This window comes from Schistocerca gregaria, chromosome 2 (assembly GCF_023897955.1).
Source record: "Schistocerca gregaria isolate iqSchGreg1 chromosome 2, iqSchGreg1.2, whole genome shotgun sequence".
Classification (NCBI taxonomy): domain Eukaryota; kingdom Metazoa; phylum Arthropoda; class Insecta; order Orthoptera; family Acrididae; genus Schistocerca; species Schistocerca gregaria.
In genome coordinates, this window is record NC_064921.1 from 64812127 (window position 1) to 64835474 (window position 23348).

General features: G+C 42.0%; 1 protein-coding gene across 1 annotated transcript in view; it reads left to right on the forward strand.

Moving 5' to 3' along the window:
- Positions 1-23348, forward strand: part of LOC126335639 (retina and anterior neural fold homeobox protein 2-like) — a 330502-nt gene that overhangs the window by 240653 nt on the left and 66501 nt on the right. Inside the window, exon 3 of the mRNA XM_049999096.1 lies at positions 6657-6702. Coding sequence (XP_049855053.1) covers positions 6657-6702 — 46 coding nt within the window. The remainder of the gene's footprint in view (positions 1-6656; positions 6703-23348) is intronic.

The following is a 23348-nucleotide window of genomic DNA, read 5'->3' on the forward strand; positions in this document are numbered from 1 at the left end:
TACATGCAAAATTGGCTTTATATTTTAGCACTCTCTTCACTGAAGTGTTTAAAATGTTCTAACTAAAGAATATCTTAGTATCAGTTATCACCATGAGCTGAAAAAATGGCTCTGAGCACTATGGGACTTAACATCTGTGGTCATCAGTCCCCTAGAACTTAGAACTACTTAAACCTAACTAACCTAAGGACATCACACACATCTATGCCCGAGGCAGGATTCGAACCTGCGACCGTAGCAGTCGCGCGGTTTCGGACTGAGCGCCTTAACCGCGAGACCACCGCGGCCGGCTCACCATGAGCTGACTTCGTATCACTAGTCAGATTACTAATGTCCTTTTTTTCAGTTGCGGAAGTTTCAATAAACCAAAGATAACTTTTACTTTTTCAGTTGCGTCGGTCTGAGTCTCTTCTTTAACTATTGTTTTCATAAAATGACATTACCTTTTCCAGTGATACTTTTTCAAATATTCTCTTCACGAACTTTTCAAGATAAATCAGAACACCGGCATCTTAAATTAATTCCAATAAGATTACCGAAGTTTAATTAGAACATAGTGCATACAGCGTCGTGCCACGTAATATATTTTAACTGAAGATCAGATTACAACTTTCAGCATTTCAGGATCTCAGTTAAAAGTTTTACCGTAAGAGTTATATCTTTCTTTCTTTATTCATTACTAACAAAAATAGGCGCAGCGTGAACTTGATGCTCTTGGCATCTTCGTCATCCCACTGACCGCCGACTTGATGGGGAATATCGGTGCCAATATCTTTCTGCGTCGCTCACGGAACAAAAAAAAAATCTATTGTAGTTACATGCGAACAGTAAGAATTCCATTAACATGAAGTCGTAAGTTATAATTCAAGTAAAACATAAATTCGACTTAATATAGTTCGTTGCAACTGAAAATACCAGTAGAGTAAATCTGGGTAGCTTTGGACCACTTTTTTCTTATTTTTGAAAATAATGGACCGAAATAAGTTACACATCACAATAGACATCTTAACATTTTATATTTATAGTTACTGAGTGCGTGGCAAACTAGAAATGAACGCTAACTATTGGCTGCAAGAGAAAACTTTCTATTCTAATAGTGGTACAAAGTTTAGGGTAACTTTAGACCAGTCTTACAAATTATTATATTTTTTCTGTACCTAATGCTGTGGGTAAATTTAGATCATGCTCGAAGGAGCTTAGGTGTTTATAAGAATTAAAAACAAACAGTGTTCATTCGTTATTGCAGGCTAACTTTGAAATATCAAGATATTTGTATGGACTTGGCGTTATACAAATGAAATCATTGTCGGCAGAAGTTCTCTTCACAGATGATGCAATTAAGGCTTGTCACACGACTGATAGTTTGTTAGAATGTCGAAAGACAACTTACATACTAAGGAGAGAGCTAATAAAATTGTTACTTTTAGTACAAAATAATGCAAGCATTTTGGGCAGCAGCCATTTGAATTAAAGTGATAATTGGCACGTAGGTACCCTGACTGGTAAAAAGTTACCCTAGTAGATTGTAATTATACGATTGAATATTTCTTATCACTACAATCCACTTCCGTTTCTTTTTCTTATTGTCTTGAAAATTTTACTCGCTCTCCAGTATCTCACAAGGAAACTTCTGAAGCGTAAAAGCACCGTAAAAAATAATAATGCTGTGCTGAACCTCGCGTATAAAGATCTTCTTCTTTTAAATTCATCGACTGGCCAACAGAATTCAGTGGGGGGAATCTAAGAGGAATGAACAAAACTACTACTTCGTCTTCCAGACGTTACTCGCAATGACCATGGCGGCCAAATTTATGAAATTCCCACTTACAGACATGTCGACAACCGTATGAAGATGTTGGTGCTGTTTTCAGTGTTTACCTCGAAGACTTGACAACGAATCGTTGTCGACTGTTATCTAGTCTTCGAAGTAAGCGCTCCAGAAACGAATTTACGGAAACAGGTATTGATGGCTCCAGTTGTGCCAGTATCGATATATCTGAGTCTATACTTGGAGTGCAAAGGGCCTGAAGATGGCAATATAGAGATTCTAAACTCGTTGTCTAAATAAAGTGACTTCTCAAAACATACGGCTATTTGTCGATTTTCCTTGGTAAAAGTTAATTGATTCTGCCTAATAATTTATCACCTGTAGGGGAAGTCTGTCTCCGGTCGGTGTGAAACACTGATTTCAAGCTGTCGGGAAAAGTTCCTTCAGTGTTGAAAACAGTCTAGTATCAGTTAACGAGGGGTGCCGCAATGACTTTTGGAGGAGGGCGCTCAATCCTTCTCAGACTTCTAAGATTTGGGTTTTCCTTTTCCGCTAAAGACAGAAGGCGGGGTGGTTCCTATAAAATGTATACGTCCAGTTTCCTTCATTATTTTTCTCCAACCTGATACTGTGCTGCGTCTTCAATAATGTCGTTGCTGCGACATTAAATTATAATCATACGTCTTTTCCTTTTGGAAATGCTACTTTTTTTCCTTGAACTAATCTCTCTATATTGGTTTTATTTTGCACTGTGTCGTTCTGGAATTTGTTAGCGGTCATACAATCCATCTGCCACTCTTACGAACTCAACAAAAAAAGGAGAGTTCTCACGGCGATTTCACGCTTAAAGGAAAAAAAAAAAGATCTCTGCTCGTTGAATAATCATTCATGTAGAATATAACAGCCAAATCTTTACACTGAAAGTCCTTAAACCGATATTGGTACCTGTACTGCAAAAGATCGCCGGCCCAATGAAACACGGATTATTATAAACAAATATGACCGAACATATGACTGTTCAGAGTCATGAAGTTGAATGAACCACTTTTAATTAATCTAGTTTATTTCGTTGTTTTAACATATACAAAATAACCTGTAGTGAGTGATACTCATAAAAATAGGATTTGTTGTAAGAATAGTATAACAAAAAAAGTTAACTTGAAACTAAAAATCGTGGAATCTTAACTATCTACGAAATACTCAAGATAGTTATAAACTTTCGTGCGTAACACCGTTAAAGTAATTATTAACAAAGAATGTTGATATACCCAACCAAACAGTTGATTGTGATTATTTGAATAACACACAAATGAGCGTGTATAATACCCCAATTATTTGTGAGCGGTTGACGCTAATAGCAAGGAAGACTGCTAGAAGAAGTGCAGGTGGCGTTCCAGTATGTCTGAGGAGCTCACATATGCAATTAAAGGAACGTGTTGAATACTCTGAATCCTGAATACAAATGCAACACAAGTTGGGATTTAAAGGACATGCAAGTTGCGAGTTATTCAGAGGTAAAAGGACAGAGGTGCTTCCAAACTCCGACACTTAAAACAGTAAAACAGTAAAACCGACGTCACTCCCTACACCCACACTCAACCTCTCCAGAACACCAAGTCCTCGAGGGTAGAGTGTATAATAATTAACAGCCTGACTTCCCGAGATTTCTCGTTTCAGCTCACATTGTGGGGTAGAAACTTTTACAATTGTTGCATAGTGTCCACTGTGCATTTCTTAGTTGTCTGAAGGTTGGCACACCGATTTCAATCCCGCTGCTCGTTGGGTGATCCAAAAATAGTGGCAGGCGACTGCTGGAGTTCCCAGGGTACGAAAAGTTCTCGGCTGGTGGCTGCACAAGATATCTGAGTCGCTTACTTCAGCGCCCTGCACGGAGTGTGGATTTGTCACGCTTGCGAACAGTTCCGGGACTGGCCGGCCGTTGTGGCCGAGTGGTTCTATGCGCTTCAGTCTGGAACCGCGCGACCGCCACGGCTGCAGGTTCGAACCCTGCCTCGGGCATGGGTGTGTGTGATGTCCTTAGGTTAGTTAGGTTTAAGTAGTTCTAAGTTCTAGGAGACTGATGACCTCAGCTGTTAAGTCCCGTAGTGCTCAGAGCCATTTGTACCATTTTGTTGAATGCATATTTGTACAAATTCCGCTATGTTTTGAAACTTGTGCACCTCAAATGATACACTATTTGATCAGAAGGATCATGACACGTATTAGCGGACATTAATTAGGGCTGTGTTCACCCTGCGCCTTTACGGTGACTTAAAATCGGCGGGGGACGTTGTAAACGAAGTTTCTGAATGTCTGTGGAGGAATGGCAACCAATTCTTACTGAAGAACCGAAACTATAGAAGATGATGATGTTGGTCGATCGGGTCTGGATCGAAGTCGACGTTCTAACTCATCTCAAAAGATTGAAGTCGATATCCGGGACAAGCCAGTTCATTTCAGTAAGTTATTCGTCAGAAAGTCGTTGCACCACAGATGCTGTTTTACGACAGGGTGCATTCTCATGCTGATACAAACAATGGTCGCCCTCAGACTGTTCCTCTACCGTACGCAGTACACAGTGCTATAGAATGTTTTCCTATCCTTCCACGTTAGCGTTTTCTGAAGCACAATAAGGAGACCATGTTGTAACTGGAAAAAATACTCCTTTATGGTAACATCGCCTCCTCCGTTCCTACGTTCTACAGGCACTCGACAAACCCAGACCCTTTTATTGGATTGGTAAAGTGTAAAGCATGATTCATTAGTCCAGTTATCTGTCCAGTCCAGTCCAGTCCAGTCGGTTCCAGTCATCTACTGTCCAGTGGTGTGGCTCTTTGCACCACCTCAAGTATCGCTCAGCACCGACTACAATGATGTGTGACTTACAAGGAGCTGCTTGATCACTGTAGCCATTCGTTTTAACTCCCAACGCACAGTCACTGTGCTAGTTGGGCTACTGGTAGCACTAAGGCATTGATCAGTGATTCCTTCCGGTGATATCATGAGATTTTTCACAACCAATCTTTGCAATATTCGACGTTCCCGGTCCGTCAGGAGGTAAGGTTTGCTTGGTCTTGGATGTTCCTCCGCAGTTTGCACTTCACAGGCGTAGCGTAATCAGTCCACTTGGGTAGCATTATACATAAATAAAAAAACTTTTGCATCATCTCGGTTCCGAGAGCTGTGGAATCTGTACCGAAAATTGGAACAGAGATCAACATAAACATCATTTCCACCCTTTCATTGCTCATGAAAACCACACATTCCATGTTGTACCACCATACAGCGAGACCTTCAGAGGTGGTAGTCCAGATTGCTGTACACACCGGTTCCTCTAACACCCAGTTACACGTTCTCTTGCGTTGATGCATGCCTGTATTCGTCGTGACATACTATCCACAAGTTCATCAAGACGTTGTTGGTCCAGGTTGTCCCACACCTCAACGGCAATTCGGCGTAGATCCCTCAGAGTGGTTGGTGGATCACGTCGTCCATAAACAGCCCTTTTAAATCTATCCCAGGAATGTTCGATAGGGTTCACGACTGGAGAACATGCTGACCACTCTAGTCGAGCCATGTCGTTATCCTGAAGGAAGTCATTTACAAGATGTGCACTATAGGAGCGCGAATTGTCATCCATGAAGACGAATGGCTAGCCAGTATGCTGCTGATATTGTTGCACTATCTGTCGGAGGACATCATTCACGGATCGTACAACTGTTTCGGTGCCTTCCATGACTACCAGGTGTGTGTGTCGATCCTATATAATGCCACCCCAAATCATCAGGGAACCTCTACCTTGCTGCACTCGCTCGACAATGTGTTTAAGGCGTTCAGCCTGACCGGGTTGCCTCCAAACACGTGTCCAACGATTGTCTGGTTGAAGGCATATGGAACACTCATCGGTGAAGAGAATGTCATACAATTCTGAGCGGTCCATTGGGCATGTTGTTGGGCCCATCCGTACCACGCTTCATGCTGCCGTGGTTTGCAAAGAAGGGCCTAGCCACGGACGTCGGGAGTGACGTGCGCATCATGCAGCCTGTTGCGCACAGTTTGAGTCGTAACACGACGTCCTGTGGCTACACAAAAGGCATTATTCAGCATGGTCGCGTTGTTGTTAGGGTTCCTCCAAGCCATAATTCGTAGGTAGCGGTCAACCTCTGGAGTAGTAGCCTTCGGCCGGCCTGAGCGAGCCATGTCATCGACAGTTCTTGTCTCTGTATTCCTCCATGTCCGAACAACATCGCTTTGGTTCATTCCGAGACGCCTGGACCCTTTCCTTGTTGAGAGCCCTTCCTGGCACAACATTGACCGTCTAGGCATGGTTGAAGTACAGACAGCACAGCCGTGTACCTCCTTCCTGGTGGAATGACTGGAACTGATCTGCTGTCGGACCACGTCAAATAGGCGCTGCTCATGCGCGGTTGGTTACATCTTTGGGCGGGTTTAGTGACATCTCTCAACAGTCAAAGGGACTTTGTCTGTGTTACGATATCCACAGTCAGCGTCTGTCTTCATGAGTTCTGGGAACCGGGGCGATGCCAAAAATTTTTTGATGTGCGTAAGAGTTGAAAAGTCCCTGACGGATCTGTTAGTCAGATGACAGTCAAAGACGTCATGTTATAAGTCAGTGAGCTCTGCTGACCGACCCAGTCTGCTGATACTGCTTCTCCACGCACAGCACAGTGCTCCCTGTCGTCTCTTATACTGGTGGGTCCGCCTTTCGCTGCATCTAGTGGGCATTTCTGCAGTACATATTGGTGTGCGGATACTTTTGATCAGATAGTGTATGTGTATGGACTACAGTACAAAAGGTGCTTTAATTAACGTATTTCTCACTAAGGCCCAGACCTTCGTGCTCTACATATAAAATTTATTGTTTCAGGGAGGAGCTTGCGATGAAGATAGGCCTGACAGAAGCACGTATACAGGTCAGTTTATTTTACTATTTTGTAAAACCCAAGGTTAATGTTATTCTGTGTACATCTTAATTACACCCCACAAATAATACGTCGTTTGCTGCGACGCTAAATTAAAAATCACGTTCAGGATCCGAACTGTATTTCTAGGTAGGATCGAAATGATGTATTAAGGACAAAAGATTATAATATTCATCGACATCTTTTTTTCTGGACGCGACATTGCTTTTGGCTGCTATACCGCCAGAATTTCACTGTTAATCCATGTGAAATTTAGACGTTTTGCCTGCAAGAATCGTACTGTCTGTTCTACGTCAACTTGGGACTACGTTTCCAGTTGCCATGCAGCTTCGCCGACACAATTTGAAGCACCTGTTTTCCGTATCGCATAAAATTGTGTCTGCAGGATACCTTGAACGCTTACTCTCTTCTGACTACACTGGCAGTGTAACATTCGTAATGTAGTATTAATGGATAAAAGGGGTCAATGCAGTAGCGTTGCAAACGTTACATGATAAAACTAAATTTATCCATGTTGTATGGAATTTGTTGTGGTCATTTATTGTATGATAAATTGCTGAAATAACATTTTGTGGACCGTACAGCACTTGATGATGGCAGGAAGCCGACGGAACGCGTCGCACTGGTAAATATTAGTGGAACTGTAACAGAAAAACTTTGCTCCATAAAAGATGAAGTTGGTCTACGTATATATATGTATTGGTAGGGAATCTGGAATCGGAGAAGCCACCTAAATTGTTCAGTGGGGCATTCTCTATGCCTTGTTATATTTTTGCACGCTCTAACGGAAACACCCAGTATATAGGTTGGTCAGAGACAGTCTGAAAAGGTTGTAAGCCAGTTGCAGCGTAGGTTGTGCTGAAAAATAACTGCATGAAAAACTTCAGTACGTTGATTCTTTTCCAAGTTAATTAGCATTGACATTAGTCAATCAAGACGTTGCGCGCACAAATTCTAGCCACCTGCGGAGTGTAGAATCAGTTGTTCTCATAGCATAGCTGATAGCGTACGAAACTGCTCAGTTTTTGGCTCGGGTTCGATCCTTACTACCTTGTCATGCCCAGTTTTTGTATCCTTCTCTTGTTCTGTTTTAAGAAACAAATCGAAGAACACGTTTGGGGACACCGTCCCTGGCGGACCGCTTGAATTTCGGAGCTCAACGTCTTGGCTGGCTAACAACAGTGCCAATTAACGCGTAAATGGCCGAACTTATAGATTTTCTTTCTGAACATTTATTTCTCAGCACGACCTACCATTTAATACTCTTATAAGCTGTTTTGACTGCTTCTGATCACCTTTTATATTGTCCAGGTCAGTCTATGGGAATCATAAAAACGAAATAAAGCAGCCATAAAACTCAATTTTCTTTTTCAGTGGTATACACACGGTGATTTTTTCCATTGTGTACAAACTCTGGGTTCTGGTCGATGAGATGATGCGGAACAAAAAGGTTCTAATAAACCTATGCCCGGAAATGAGTGGTTTCCATGCTAGAGACCGTTTATTCAATCATACATTGTTCAACAGTGTGCGGTCTAATAGGCGGTGTACATTGCAGCCACAGTTACGGTATGTGTTGAAAATTGTATTAGGCCGCAGGCTCGGTCAATGCATCATTGAATAAATGGTCTCTAACACGGGAACCGTGCATTTCATGAGTAAGTTCATTAGAGCTTTTTTGTTCTGTATCCTGTCATCGATGAGTTCCTAGAGGAAAAAGAAAAGAAAAATACCTTATATGAACTCAAGTGTGTGGAGACTCCACTGACGGAAGCGCTGTGTGTGACGTCAGTGAATGCACCCGAGCGTGTGCAAATACTGGTGTAAGCCTAACAATGCGTTACCATCAGACACGCCTGTGGATAGAATAACTTCACTGAGGGAATTCAAATTGGAAGGAGTATACTGTTAGCGACGTTGTAGATCAGAAATAACATGGGCACAGTATACCTACTCATTACTCTGATAGGCATAAGAAATTAGTTGATGAGCCCTCAAAATTCGAAGGCGTACTGGTCTTACGAACGGCCGGACGTGCTTTACGAAAAAAAAAAAAGTTGTAGAATTTTGTCACAGCGAAGGTCAGTGGCAGAACGACCGGTGAAGATGCGACAGCTCACGACTTTCGTGGTCGTGCTGCTGGCTGCAAGTCACTGGCCACAAAAAATGAAAGCGTGACTCTTCTTAGAGCTGTGCAAACAACGCCGTTGTTTGTAGAGCAGCGGAAGAAGGGGTAATGGGCTGATGAGTCACTCTGTATACGATGTGCGACAGGGATGGGCATCTATGAGCCTGGTAGGTGCCTAGGAAACAGATCAATCACTTGTGTGGGTAGTTGCGAAATTCTGATGATCCAAAATTAAGAAATTAACTTCCCGTTAAGGAAGGGGTCATCAGAAACGGGAAACTCGGTGAAGGTGGTGTGCTAGTCTTGGCTACTTGCTTGGTTTTGGAATGGAGTCTTAGTTTTGCTGGATGGTAAAATAGGTTCAGGTGTTTATGAAGACATTTAAGGAAATAATACACTTGCAGTTCGGAATCGAAGATTTAGATTCATACGTGATATTGACCCTGGCTACAAAACAAGGACCAATGTAACCTGGCACGAAGAAAATGAGGTGAATTTGGTGGTTGGCCAACGTAATCCCAAAACAAGTCCAGTCGATCGTCATTTGTGACGCATGTAATGACAATTTTGGAGGTCGTTGGGGTAGAATGGATACTCCTTTGGTCACACACAGTTTCAGTTGTATCAGTTCGTCCAAAACTCTGGCTGCAGTTATACATCACACTTTGAAGAAAAGGATCCGTTTTCGATGCGTCATAATAATAAACTGTGTAACATCTGGAAATTGTAAATGCTTTAGTTACCGGTCTGGTCGTTGGAACGATGAACAATGTATGAGGACATAAACTTCATATACGTATCAGCTATCACATTGAACGCATTACGAATAATTGTTCGTCTTGACAGCACTTTATTATGTAATTCGCAGTATTACAGGTTTCGGCTTCCTGCCATGGTCAGATCCGTTTAAACAAATTGGAAAAAGCACTTACGTAGATATAATACTTCAATTGACTGAAGGCCAAATCTATAGAAAAAAAATCAAACTGTAAGTATAAAAGACTGAAGGCCAGATCATGCCATTATGAGTATCCTGACACGAATAACAACGTCATATTCTTTCTACATGCAGATATACGAACAAGCGGTGGCCTTAGGACGTCCTATATTTGTGCAAACACGAATTATAGCAGGTAGGGAGCGATAATGGTGAGATAACAAAGTTTCAAGCATCATAGGTTTAATAATTTGAAATCGGAAATTCACAGCCGTTAACTGGAAACGTTACATATAGTTCATGTGTTTGTTTTAGAATAAAGCAGAGATGCAATATAATATATTGCAGCAATATCCATACCTAAAATCAAAATAAAATATGTAAGCTCTACTGACAGAAAACTTTACAAAATGACAAAGTAAATAAAATAAAGTCGCGTGAATAAATTTTAATTAATTACCGTGAATATTGTCAGTCTCTGAACTGCAGACCACAACAACAACAACAACTGATGACTAACTTAAACCCTCAGCTGCCGACAGCTGTTGTTGGTATACCTCGATGTGGACAGCTGAAAATGTGTGCACCGACCAGAATTCGAAACCTGGATCTCCTGCTTACATGGCAAACGCTCTATTCATCTGAGCCACCGAGGATACAGATGAACAGCACGACTGCAAGGATTTATCCCTTTCACGCTTCCCGTGAGACTCACATTCCCAACTGTCCACAATTCTACATACGTAATGTACCTTATAGCTATTCATCAGTGTCCTCGGTGGCTCAGATGGATAGAGCGTCTGCCATGTAAGCCGGAGATCCCGGATTCGAATCCCGGTCGGGGCACACATTTTCAGCTGTCCTCATCGAGGTATATCAACAATACCTGTCGGCAGCTGAGGGTTTCAGTTAGTCATCAGTTGTTGTTGTTGTTGTTGTTGTGGTCTTACAGTCCAGAGACTAGTTTCACGCAGCTCTTCATGCTGCTCTATCCTGTGCAAGCTTCTTCATCTCCAAGTAACTTCTGCAACCTACATTCTTATGAATCTGCTTATTGTATGCACCTCATGTTCTTCATCTACGATTTTTAACCTCCACGTTGACCTGTAATACTAAATTGGTGATCCCTTGATGGCTCAGAATATGTCATACCAATTGACCCCTTGTGCCACAAATTCCTATTTTCCCCAATTCTATTCAGTACCTCCTCATTGCTTACATGATCTACCCATCTAATTTTCAGCATTATTATGTTGCACCACATTTCGAAAACTTCTATTCTGTTCTTGTCTAAATTATTTATCGTCCATGTTTCACTTCCACACATGGCTACACTCCACACAAATACTTTCAGAAAAACTTCCTGACAGTTTAATCTACATTAGATGCTAAAAAATTTCTGTTCTTCAGAAACGCTTTCCTTGCCATTGCCAGTCTGCATTTCATATCCTCTCTACTTCGATCATCGTAAATTATATTGCTTCCCAAACGGAGAAACTCATTTAGTACTTTAAGTGTCTTATTTCCTAATCTAATTCTCTCAGCATCGCCTGCTTTCATTTGAGTACATTCCATTATCCTCGTTCCGCTTTTGTTGATGTTCATCTTATACCCTCCTTTCAAGAAACTGTCCATTTACTTTTAACTGCTCTTCTACGTCCTAAGCTGTCTCCGACAGAATTACAATAGCATCGGCAAACCTCAAAGTATTTATTTCTTCTCCATGGATTTTAATTCCTACTCCAAATTTTTCTTTTGTTTCCCTTACTGCTTGGTCAATATACAGATTGAATAACACCGGGGATACGTTACAACCCAGTCTCACCCTCTTCGCAACCACTGCTTCCCTTTGATGTCTCTCCACTCTTATAACTGCCATCTGGTTTCTTACAAATTGTGAATAGACGTTGGCTCCCTGTATTCGACTCCTGCCACCTTCAAATTTTGAAAGAGAGTATTTCAGTCAACATTGTCAAAAGCTTTCTCTAAGTCTACAAATGCTAGAAACGTAGGTTTGCTTTCCTTAATCTATCTTCTAAGATAATTCGTAGGGGCAGTATTGCCTGGCGTGTTCCAACATTTCTACGGAATCCAAACTGATCTTCCCCGAGGTCGGTTTTACCAGTTTTTCAATTCATCTGTAAAGAATTCGTGTTAGTATTTTGTAGCCGTGACTTATTAAACTGTTAGTTGGTTAATTTTCACACCTGTCCACACATTTCTTTGGAATTGGAATTACTATATTTTTCTTGAAGTCTGAAGGTATTTCACCTGTCTCATACATATTGCTCTCCAGATGGTAGAGTTTTGCCAGGGCTGGCTCTCCCAAGGCCATCAGTAGTTCTAATGGAATGTTGTCTATTCCCGGGGCCTTGTTTCGACCTAGGTCTTTCAGTGTTATGTCAAATTCTCCTCGCAGTATCGTATCTTCCATTTCATCTTCATCTACGTTCTCTTCCATTTCCATAATATTGCCCTCAAGCGCATCACACTTGTGTAGATCATCTATATACTCCTTCCACCTTTGCTTAGGACTGGTTTTCCATTTGAGCTCTTCATTTTCATACAAGTGGTTTTCTTTTCTCCAACGGTCTCTTTAATTTTCCTGTAGGCAGTATCTGCCTTACCCCTAGTGATATATGCCACTACATCCTTACATTTGTCCTCTAGCCATTCCAGCTTAGCCATTCTGCACTTCCTGTCGATTTCATTTCTGAGACGTTTGTATTCCTTTTCGCATTCTTGATTTACTGCGTTTTTATGTTTTCTCCTTTCACCAGTTAAACTCAATATCTGTTCTGTTACCCAAGGATTTCTACTATCCTCGCCTTTTTACCTACTTGATACTCTGCTGCCTTCACTATTACATCTCTCAAAGCTACCCATTCTTCTTCTCCTGTGTGTGTTCTTGTCAGTCGTTATCAATATCGATAACAGGCTAAAATCGACGAGATTCTTCATTCCCGAGAAGTGTGAAGTACCTGTATTGTCAAAGGTCTAGTCCAACTCGCACTGGTCGGCCGGAGTGGCCGAGTGGCTCTAGGCGCTTCAGTCTGGAACCGCGCTACCCCTACGGTCACAGGTTCGAATCCTGCCTGGGGCATGGATGTGTGTGATGTCCTTAGGTTAGTTAGGTTTAAGTACCTCTACGCTCTAGGGGACTGATGACCTCAGATGTTAAGTCCCATAGTGCTCAGAGCCATTTGAACCATTTGAACCTACTCGCAGTTAGTCAACTTTTTAAAAGTATTTTCACTTAAAAAGAGTCAAATGAAAATATTTTGTTTTAGAGACCTTTTCAAGTCACAAACGTCTATGATGTACAGATGCAAACTGAATCGACGAATGAAAAATTTGTACCGGCGCCAGAGTTAGAACCAAGGTCTTTTGCTCTCTAGGCAGATGCGCTAACCACTTCGCCACCTTGGCACAGTGGCTTTGCACAGCTGCGCAGACTTCCCTAGCACGCATCTCTCCTCAGTCAAAATTCTCGTTCACACTCACCCCACTTGGTGTCCTCCATAAACAATGTGCGAGGGTGACGTAGTGTTAAGCGCATCTGCTAGTCACCAGAGACCCTCGAACGAATTCTTTCCTTGGTACAAATTTCAATTCGGTTCAGACTGCATGTACTACGGGAAATAGAAAAAGTGTATGCGGGGGATTGGATTGTTTGGGGGAAGACACCAAACAACGAGATCATCGGTCTCATCGGAATAGGGAAGCACGGGGAAGGATGTTGGCCGTGCCCTTTCAAAGGAACCATCCCGGAATTTGCCTGGAGTGGTTTAGGGAAATAACGGAAAACCTAAATCAGGATGGCCGGACGCGGGATTGAACCGTCGTCCTCCCGAATGCGAGTCCAGTGTGCTAACCACTGCGCCACCTCGCTCGGTCAGTATGATGGGGAAAGACTGATGTATGCGTGCGTGTGATAAACTCCTTCCCTGAAAATTTTTCTCCTTCATATCTCCTCTGTGTTATCACAGACGACGTATCACCGATCTCATTTGTACTAAGACTGCAGTACACGCGAGGGGCCTATTTGCTTCCACCGCCCTGAGTGAATCGTATAAGTGCTATTAATGTTCACCAACCTGCGGTCTTCTATAGTTGTTGCCCTTTGAGCAGAAAACAGCACATAGGTCATAAATCTGTTATCTTGAGGCAGTAATAAGTTCTTAGTGAGGAACTGATATTGTATAAATAATTAGATCTACGATTAGTTTTTTCATACGTGACGCCAGTAGCCTTTTATTAACAGAATACGTGAAACTGCACAATTATATTCCACTTCCATTTTTCACACGTTCATAAAAAAATAACAAAACAACGAACCGAGTATTTGGGTAGTAACCGTCAGATTGTTCTCAATTACACATCCTAATAGCCAGAGATTGTTAACTGAGCCCTTAAACTAACCAGATCTGGTTTGCAAACTAGACATTGCTTATTAAGTCTTAACTGACACAGACAGCGCCAGACAACATGTCTGTCCTCCGAGACTGCCGAAACAACTCTGATCTTACTCCCGAACCACTTCGCCAGTCATCCAAGATAGACGAGATCCGAAGATCTGCGAAGTGCTTCGTCTGCCTTTTCGCTTAGCAACTGTTTACTATTCTGCTGGTAATTAACATTTCCGAAATAATGGAATGACAGCCTGCCATTGAGAGGTGCTTTTACATGAAATGCAAGTAAATATTCTGTTTAGTTTTTCTTATATTAATGACAGGAAGTTATTATTTTGGCCTGCAACTTCCGAACGCAGCAGCCAATCGCGAAGAAGGACCGTAATTTAGGCGATCTCTCTCACTATACACGTACCGAACAAACCATTGTCATCGGTAGCTCACAGCTCGTCACTTGCCATTGCTTCCTTCTCAACTGCTCTAAGAAGAGCTTCTTGTAGCCGATTGTGATGGCTGTAAATCCAGAAATAGTACAATATACAGCATTCAACAAGATTCTTTCCCCACTTGTAGGAGACCGATGGCCTTTATAGTCTGGTCCCATCAACCCTCACAAACCAACCAACCCACTTGTGGCTAACGAGAGGCAAAAGCACCAACAACTGAAAAGGACATTCATTTTTATTTCATTAACAGTACAGAGTAACCCACGGCCTTAAAATGTAAGGTGGGTCGCATGCTTCTGAACCTAATAGCAAAAACTTCTCATTGTTACAGTCTTATTGGTATACAGTTGTTAATGCTATTTTTAATAATATAAAGAACGTAATATATAAGGATTTCTCTGAGGTTACAGCGAATTGAATGCTTAACCCTTTCAGGGCCAAATAAAAAAAATATTTTTTAATTTTTCCTTCTTTGTATTGTATTAATTTTCATACAGTGCGACAGAAAAATGTAAAAATTAAATGAAATATACATAAACTCAACACATACAGGGTGGTTTCAAATGGAACCACCACAACATTCACAGAAATAAATGCATTATTTTGGTTATTATTGCAGTACATTTAGTATTAATGTAAACAGAACAGTATTATTTATGCATTTAATACATGCATAAATGTTACCTAATACAGAAGAATACAGTCACAATTTGAGAACAAAGACGTTCGCTCACAGCGTACCAAAATGGATATTCATTCGCCTCACTACTTGCTAATATTTACAGGTTTGGAAGCGGTTCCAGTGACAGCCGCTAGAGGGCAACACCAACTAAGCTGCTGAATCATGTCCCAAATGTAGCCACTGCCCGTTTGCCGCAAAATGAAAAAAATTGTAGGTGGTTTCAAACGTAACCACTTCCCCTGAAAGCGTTAACAATTGTTAGGACAGAAAATAGAAACTGTAGAAATTTTGTGAATGATCGCCTAAAATATAGTACGCTCCCAAATTTCAACAGGCTGGTACATCTGTAGAGGCCAACCTGTTTAGGAGCAGTCTCGCGTTTGCAGCTGGCGGTAGCAACTTAGCGTTGTAACTGGAACGGGAACGCTGTTTTCGGAAACATCCATGCGTTAACCCAATTTAGAACGTTTTGTGTCCTTAAAGAGGGACAGCACACCCCTCCAGCACGCACGAGTGCGTACGACGGTTCTTGGACCATTTCTCCAATTTTTTTCCCTTCCCCCTCTCACTCGGAGCCGCCGGCGGCAGTTCCAGTAGAGAAATTTCACCATGACAAGAGACTGGCGCGGTCCGCAAGAACCAGGAAGAGCGCGACGCCGAGCGGGGCGGGGGGAGGGAGGGGCAATAACGAGAGGAAGCGGGCCATAGCGACCGCAGACCTTTGTTCCAGCAGGAGTCGATGCGCTCCGGCCGAGCAAGAAGTGCGGTAGCCAGGTAATGAACTGTACCGTCGCCCAAGAAAGAATCTAATTATGAGGTTTCTTAATCTTAACTCAACACTCGCCGGCAGCTGGCGGCGACCGCTAAATTGGTTTTCTTCGGAGCGGCCGCCGACGCCGCGGGCGTTTCTGCTCCAGTTGGTGTGCGCCAGGTGTCGCTGCGGAGCAAGAAGCGCGGCGTGCCTGCCTGCCTGCTTTGGGTGGCCGGGTCGACACCCAGCCACGTGCAGCCAGCGGCGCCTCCTGCTTCCTAGTCGTACTCCCCCCCCCCCCCCCCCCCTCCTGTCCCCTGCCAGCTGCTATCGGCGCAAGTACGTGGGGTAATTGGAACAGGGCATCGACTCCAGATTGGGGACTTTTTCGCAATATCGGGGAAAAAATATTGCTGTGGGGGAACCTTTGGTGAAACGGAAACCTACGGGAAAAAATTGGGAAAAAAATTTCGGTACCGGGGAAATTGGGGAAGTATTTTGCTGCTTAACAATACTACTAATACCGTCTCTGGTATTTTAGTTCAAACAGCACGTACTTAGTTATCTAGATTTTTCTTAGACGTCACCACATACACTACGTATTTCATGTTTTACTTCAAGTAGCAGAGGCAGAAGCACTTCGGAAAGAAACTGTACCTGTGTTTCACCCTTTAAACCTTATTTCATTGACATTTGGATGCCACTGTCTCTTCAAATCCTTTCGTTGAAGGCTTTCCGTGACATCACTACGATATGCACATGTCCATTCTCGGCCGACTGGGATGTCTATCGACTTTCGTGGGCATGCTGATTTCTGAGGAGACGCCATGTTGGACTTCCTAGTTTTAGTTGAAGATTGTATTTTCTGTGTTTTATATTATAACGTATGTCCTATGAATATATGCTGCTTCAGATGTAGAGGATTTCCCAAAAACACATCGGTACTGGAATGATTATTTATAATTAAATGTAAAGTAATGAAGGATCGGCGGTTGAGAACTTTCAGGAAGCGCAAGCAAAAGAAAAACATTTACATGTTTACATGTTTAGAGTAGCGCGGACAGAGGTGTAGAGTAGCAAAGTGAGATACAGATGGTGTGCTGATATTGAATCAATAGAATAATGAAAAAGTATGACGAAAGGAAAGGTGACACCGCTAGACAAGGTTTTTTATTTTTGGGGTAGGACTATTGGTTTTTCGTACAAAATAAAATTTTAATCTGATGTGTTTTTTTGGCCTGAAAACGTTACATCTCTTCAAGCTGCCAACATCCATAACAAATATAATTAAAGGAGTAGGTAGGTTTAAGATATTTGCAGGAAAGTTACCGAAACGGAATCCTTTTGGAAATTTTGTTTGTTTGCTATGGGAGAATTTCGAACACTCTCTCTGGAAACGATGAGCCACGTCCAAACAATAGAAAAATACAATCTACTTTTTTACAACTATGCTGACATGTATGACACATGTAGGACACAGAAGGAACAATGTACGAATTTGTCTCTAACATCAAGGAGAAGTTAAGATTGAGGTCCATTAACTCCTTAGCGGTGTGATTCACGACATCGCTGGTCCTGTACGCAACGATCTGTATGAAGTCAAAACAGAGATAAATTATAGACGCTTTACAGCGCGTATGTTGGTGTGTAGAATCTATGAAAGTGGAGATGTACCATCAAACCTTCGGAAAAATACCGCCCACACAATCCAAAAGACAGCATAGGCAGATAAATGCGAATATAAGCAATATTTACACTGAAATGTCGACTTTCAGTTACTGGCGATCTCATTCTATCACTTTACACGTTCCAAAAGTTACAGGTAGTCACTAACCGACTTGAAAGACCCTCCCTTGCTGAAATGTCCTCAGAAACGTCAATACTATCTTCACAATTGCAGTACTTACATTACACAGCACTCTTCGAAAGTCTTGACAGCATATTTAGGTTCACAATAACTTTTGGAGCAACTAATGTGTATTAATCGGTTGTGTTTGGAACTGGTCGCCGCGAAACTTTCGTTTGGGGCTAAATTTCCTTAATCTCGGCATTTCTAGCACAAGAAACACACACAGAGAAACAAAACAACACAGAATAACTACAAAACCACACGTGTATGAAATTATGAAATCATATATTCTCAGTCTTTGTAAACTTTCGAACCATAGCCATCTAGACATACCCGTACTTTGGTTCCGGGAGTCAGTGCCTTCTACAATACACCTTTGTTAACGATCCGTAACTAACGACGCAAAAAACAGAAGAACAAAGTAATGGATCACGTATTCTGAAGCACTTCAATCTGACAGATGGGAGTGGCCTCTCTGCAGCATTACGTTCAACCTGAATTTTAGAATGAACGGAAAATGATAATGACCATAAACTATATATTTTTGAAATCAGCATGAAATGCTCTTTTCTGTAGACCAACAATTTTTTTTCAAATTTTTTTTCATTTTGACGAGGATGTCCCCTTAGGAAGAAAAGACCAACAGTAATAATCTTATCCATAAGAATGAATAATTGTTTGCTTGTCTTTATGTGTCTCAATACCATTCATCCGATTTAAGAGAAAATCTTATCCATAGGAATGAATAAGTGTTTGTTTGTCTTTATGTGTCCTTATACCATTCATCCAATTACAAAGAAAATTTGCTTGTCGTTGTATTCACGTCTGCGAAAGTTCCTGTGGAGGTAAGGACCACCTCCCAACAATAGGGATGAGGCTGGAAGGAGTTAATATAGAAGCGTAATTCAGGAACATGTGGAGAAATTTTAATAAGGTTTTGCATATAATTGACCCATTATTTGTGTAATTATTTATATAAATATATATTCTGCAACCACCCCTAATGGTAGGGATAGGGTTGAGGAGACGTGACGAGTAAAAGCATTGGATAACGACTGATATCCATTGTTTTCGACGTCTGAGGACTTACTGGTGCTAGGATTGTGTGTAGGAGCGGAGGGAGGGGTGAGAGTGAGGACTGTAGAACGAGAACAGTGACATATCACCTTATCTCTCTGATGCCTGAAGGGATTCTTACGTTGTGTAAAAATTTACTTCGACAGCAAGGCACCCCTAGCACCCTATGGGTGAGAATTTTGGATCAAGAGGAGTGATATAAAAAACATAACTCAGGAACTCTTGGAACAATTTCAACTGAAATTGGTATGTACATGACTTATTTGTATAAAAATACTGCGCGGACAAGATAAAGCTACTACCGTTATGGACGAGGTTGACGATAAGAAAGTAGGTTCGAAAATGTCCTGTCAGTATTTCGTTCCTGTAATTAGCTGACTTGAAATACTTTAACAATATGTGTCTCACGTTATTCAGTGTATCAACCACGACGTGTTTTGGCCAAAGATAATACCACATTGCTTCGTATCAGAGACACGTTTAACGTCCTCTCTAAGGTACAGTTATGAAACGTCCCCTTTGAAAAATTTATACACGACTGTGCTTAAACTGACACACAATAGTTTTTAGCGCAACGCAATCTGACTTTCAAAAATCCCTACAAAAGAATGGCCCTGACTAACATTAACCTGTACATTCCAAGAATCACTTACCTCACAAAAATCTTCGTTACTCAGGCTACTGCAATACAGCGAGCGCCACTACTGCCAGCTAAATAAAAGATTCAAACTACGGAAGGCACTAACTACTGATAGGCACAGTTAGCAAATGAAAGATTTTAATAGAGAACAAACAATGTATTTACCTTTATAGTCATAATATATATATCAGTTCATGACATCCAGTCTTACAAATTACAAAACTCCGCCATCTCTCTCCCCACGTCCACCACTGCTGGCGGCTCACCTCCAACTGCGCAATGCTACGCGCTGTAAGCATCCAGCTGCCTCTGCTCAACACTACAATGGAAGACAACAATGCAAACTAAACACACACTGCGCACAGCACAGCCAGTGATTTTTCATACCGAGCGCTAAGCGGCGTTACCAATAAGAAAACCTAAACAGCCTACTTACACAGTGACGTAAAACAGCGGAGAATCAGACAGCTCGTAGAGACAGTCCTTTTTCTCGAAACGACAAGAAGTTGAATAAATTTTTTCAAAGTTGTTTTAATATACAAAAATTCATTAGCTTTCATATATCTTGTGTAGAAGATTGCTGTACCTAGAGAATAGTTAGTGCACCTAGAAACACACGTTGTTTTTTGGTCGGTGCTTCAGTATAGTGCGCACTAAAGACCGCTATAAGCAGTTTCCGACATTTTCTACAGTTTTTGTTGTTTTTCTACATCACGTTGGGTGTTTCGCGCAGCATTTGTAAGGATTTTGCGCATACACACATTTAAATGCTCTAAAATATATTAAAGTTATTTGGAGAATACGGTTGATTCTTCAGGTACAGAATTTTATGCTGATAAATGCTCCATATTTGTAAAGCTATTTATAAACATGTGGACGATTGAACCATAACTAGTCGGTCGCGCACCATCTTGTATTACGAAACAAAAGAAAGTGTTTTACAGTGGGCGTTTTGCTACTCGCAGATGAAAAGAGTTTCTTTAATGTCTTAACAATTTAACCTGTTTTGAAAATGGAAATTGTTTTGATTTCCAGTAGCTTTTATTTCAAAATGTAGGCTACTTAACTTTTAACTGATCGTTGATGAAACTTCTTAACTTGATTTCATTTACATACTGTTGTGTAGTAGAGCAATAATGTAACAGACAGACCATTAAATATGGCACTGACAAGATTTTCTTGATTGTAATGCTTGTAAATTTCAAGAGAGTAATTGTTCCTATGTGCATGACCACAATATACCTTGGTACATGTTTTTACATGGAAAGACCTCTGTTTTCCGGAGTAATATCTGTAAATTGAAAAAAAAAAAAAGACTGCAGCATATAAAAGCGAATGCCATCGTACAGAGTGTTCAAGAAGTCTTTCACTGATTACAAAAATGCGTAAAACACAGGCACATTTGTTTCATCTTGATGTGCAGGTACCATATTCAAGTTATTGTGTACGCGCATACATAATTAATAAATTTAGACGTGTGCTCCTTTCGTTATAGAAGGCAACGGGAGCAAATTTCCGAACTCTGCATTAATTATTCCCGATATTTTGTAGTATGGCGGAAATCCACAATGGCTACTCGAATCGTTAGTTTGAAATCCTTGCGAGTGCTATTTAGCGGCGTAGGGACACCATTCCCGTACTCACAACCTCTGACCCAAGAGGTCTCACTTCACTGGCCGGAACAAATTGTAACAGCCATCATGGTTTGGTTGGTCAAGGGCTCCTCTATCTGTCGGTGGAAGCATACTTGGACGCGGTGTCTGCGTCAATAGACTGAACCACCAAAGGAACTGGTATATGCATGAGTATTCAAATACGGAAATATGTTAACAGGCAGGATACGGCGCAGCAGTCGGCAACGCCTATAGAAGACAACAAGTGTCTGGTGCAGTTTTTGGATTGGTTACTGCTGCTACAATCGCAGGTCATCAAGATTTAAGTGAGTTTCAACGTGATGCACTAGTCGGTGCACGAGCGATGGGACACAGCATCTCCGAGGCAGCGATGAAGTGGGGATTTTGTCGTACGGTAATTTCACGAGTGTACCACGGATATTAGAAATGCGATAAAACAACAAATCCAAGACATCGCTGCGGCTGGAAAAAGACCCTGCAAGAACTGGACGAACGACGACTGAAGGGAATCGTTCAACGTAACAGAAGTGCAACCCTTCCGCAAATTGCAACAGATTACAATGTTGAGCCATCAACAAGTGTCAGCGTACAAACCATTCAATAAAACATCATCGATGTGGCCTTTCGGAACCACAGGCTCACTCGTGTACCCTTGACGACTGCATGACACAAAGCTTCACGTTTCTCCTAGGCTCGTCAACACCGACATTGGACTGTTGATGACTGGAAACATGTTCCCTGGTCGGACGAGTCTAGTTTCAAATTGTATCGAGTGGATGGACGTGTACGGGTATGGAGACAACCTCATGAATCCAAGGACCTTGCAGGTCAGCAGGGGACTGTTCAAGCTAGTGGAGACTCTGTAATGGTGTGGGGCGTGTGCAGTTGGAGTGATATGTTCGGTGTCACCGCCAGACACCACTCTCGCTAGGTGGTAGCCTTTAAATCGACCGCGGTCCGTTAGTATATCTCGGACCCGCGTGTCGCCACTATCAGTGATTGCAGACCGAGCGCCGCCACACGCCAGGTCTAGTCAAGAGAGACTCCCTAGCACTCGCCCCAGTTGTACAGCCTACTTTGCTGGCAATGGTTCACTGACTATAAACGCTCTCATTTGCAGAGACGACTGTTTAGCATAGCCTTCAGGTACGTCATTTGCTGCGACCTAGCAAGGTGCCATATTCAGTTACTATAATTACTATATCTGAAGAGACAATATTGTGAATCATGTACCGTCAACAGCGACGTTCATCATTAATGGATTAAAGTTAAGTATCAAACTAATTACGTCCGCTTTCTGAATTGTAATTCCTTGTCATGTTCCAGACCTCACGTCAGTGTGGTCCTTCCCTCCTCACGCCACCCTGCGTGAGCTAAAACGCGTGTATTTCGGCCTCCTCTAGTAACACAGTGTTGGCTCTTCTGCCAACACAAAAATATGGGCTCCTGATACGTATAAGTACGAGTGTGACAGGTGACACGTACTTAACTATCCTGTCTGATCACCTGCATCCATTCATCTCCATTGTGTATTCCGACGAACTTGGGCAGTTGCTGCAGGATAATGCGACACTCCACACATCCAGAGTTGCTACAGGAACACTCTTCTGAGTTTAATCACTTCTGCTGCTCACCAAACTCACCAGATATGAACGTTATTCAGCATATCTGTGAATGCTTTCTAAGGTATCGTTCAGAAGGGATCTTCATCCTCTCGTACAATAATGAATTTATGGACAGCCCTGCAGAATTTATGGTGTCAGTTCATTCCATCACTACGTCGAGTCCATGCGACGTCGTGTTGCGGCACTTCTGCGTGGTCACGGAGCACTAAACGGTATTAGGCAGGTGTACCAGTTTCTTTGGCTCTTCAGTGTACATCGACTTGACAATTAATGAGACAGTGCACGTACTGCCTGGCTTCCTAAAACCGACTTCAGTTCAACAAATATACGTCACTGTCCTCTATCTCCACTCACAATCAGTCTGATGATCACAGACTGCCGTTATACGGCTACCAAATACATCACAGCCGACTGAAGTCCCGGCGAAGTTTTATGAGAATGACCAACCGCTTAGAC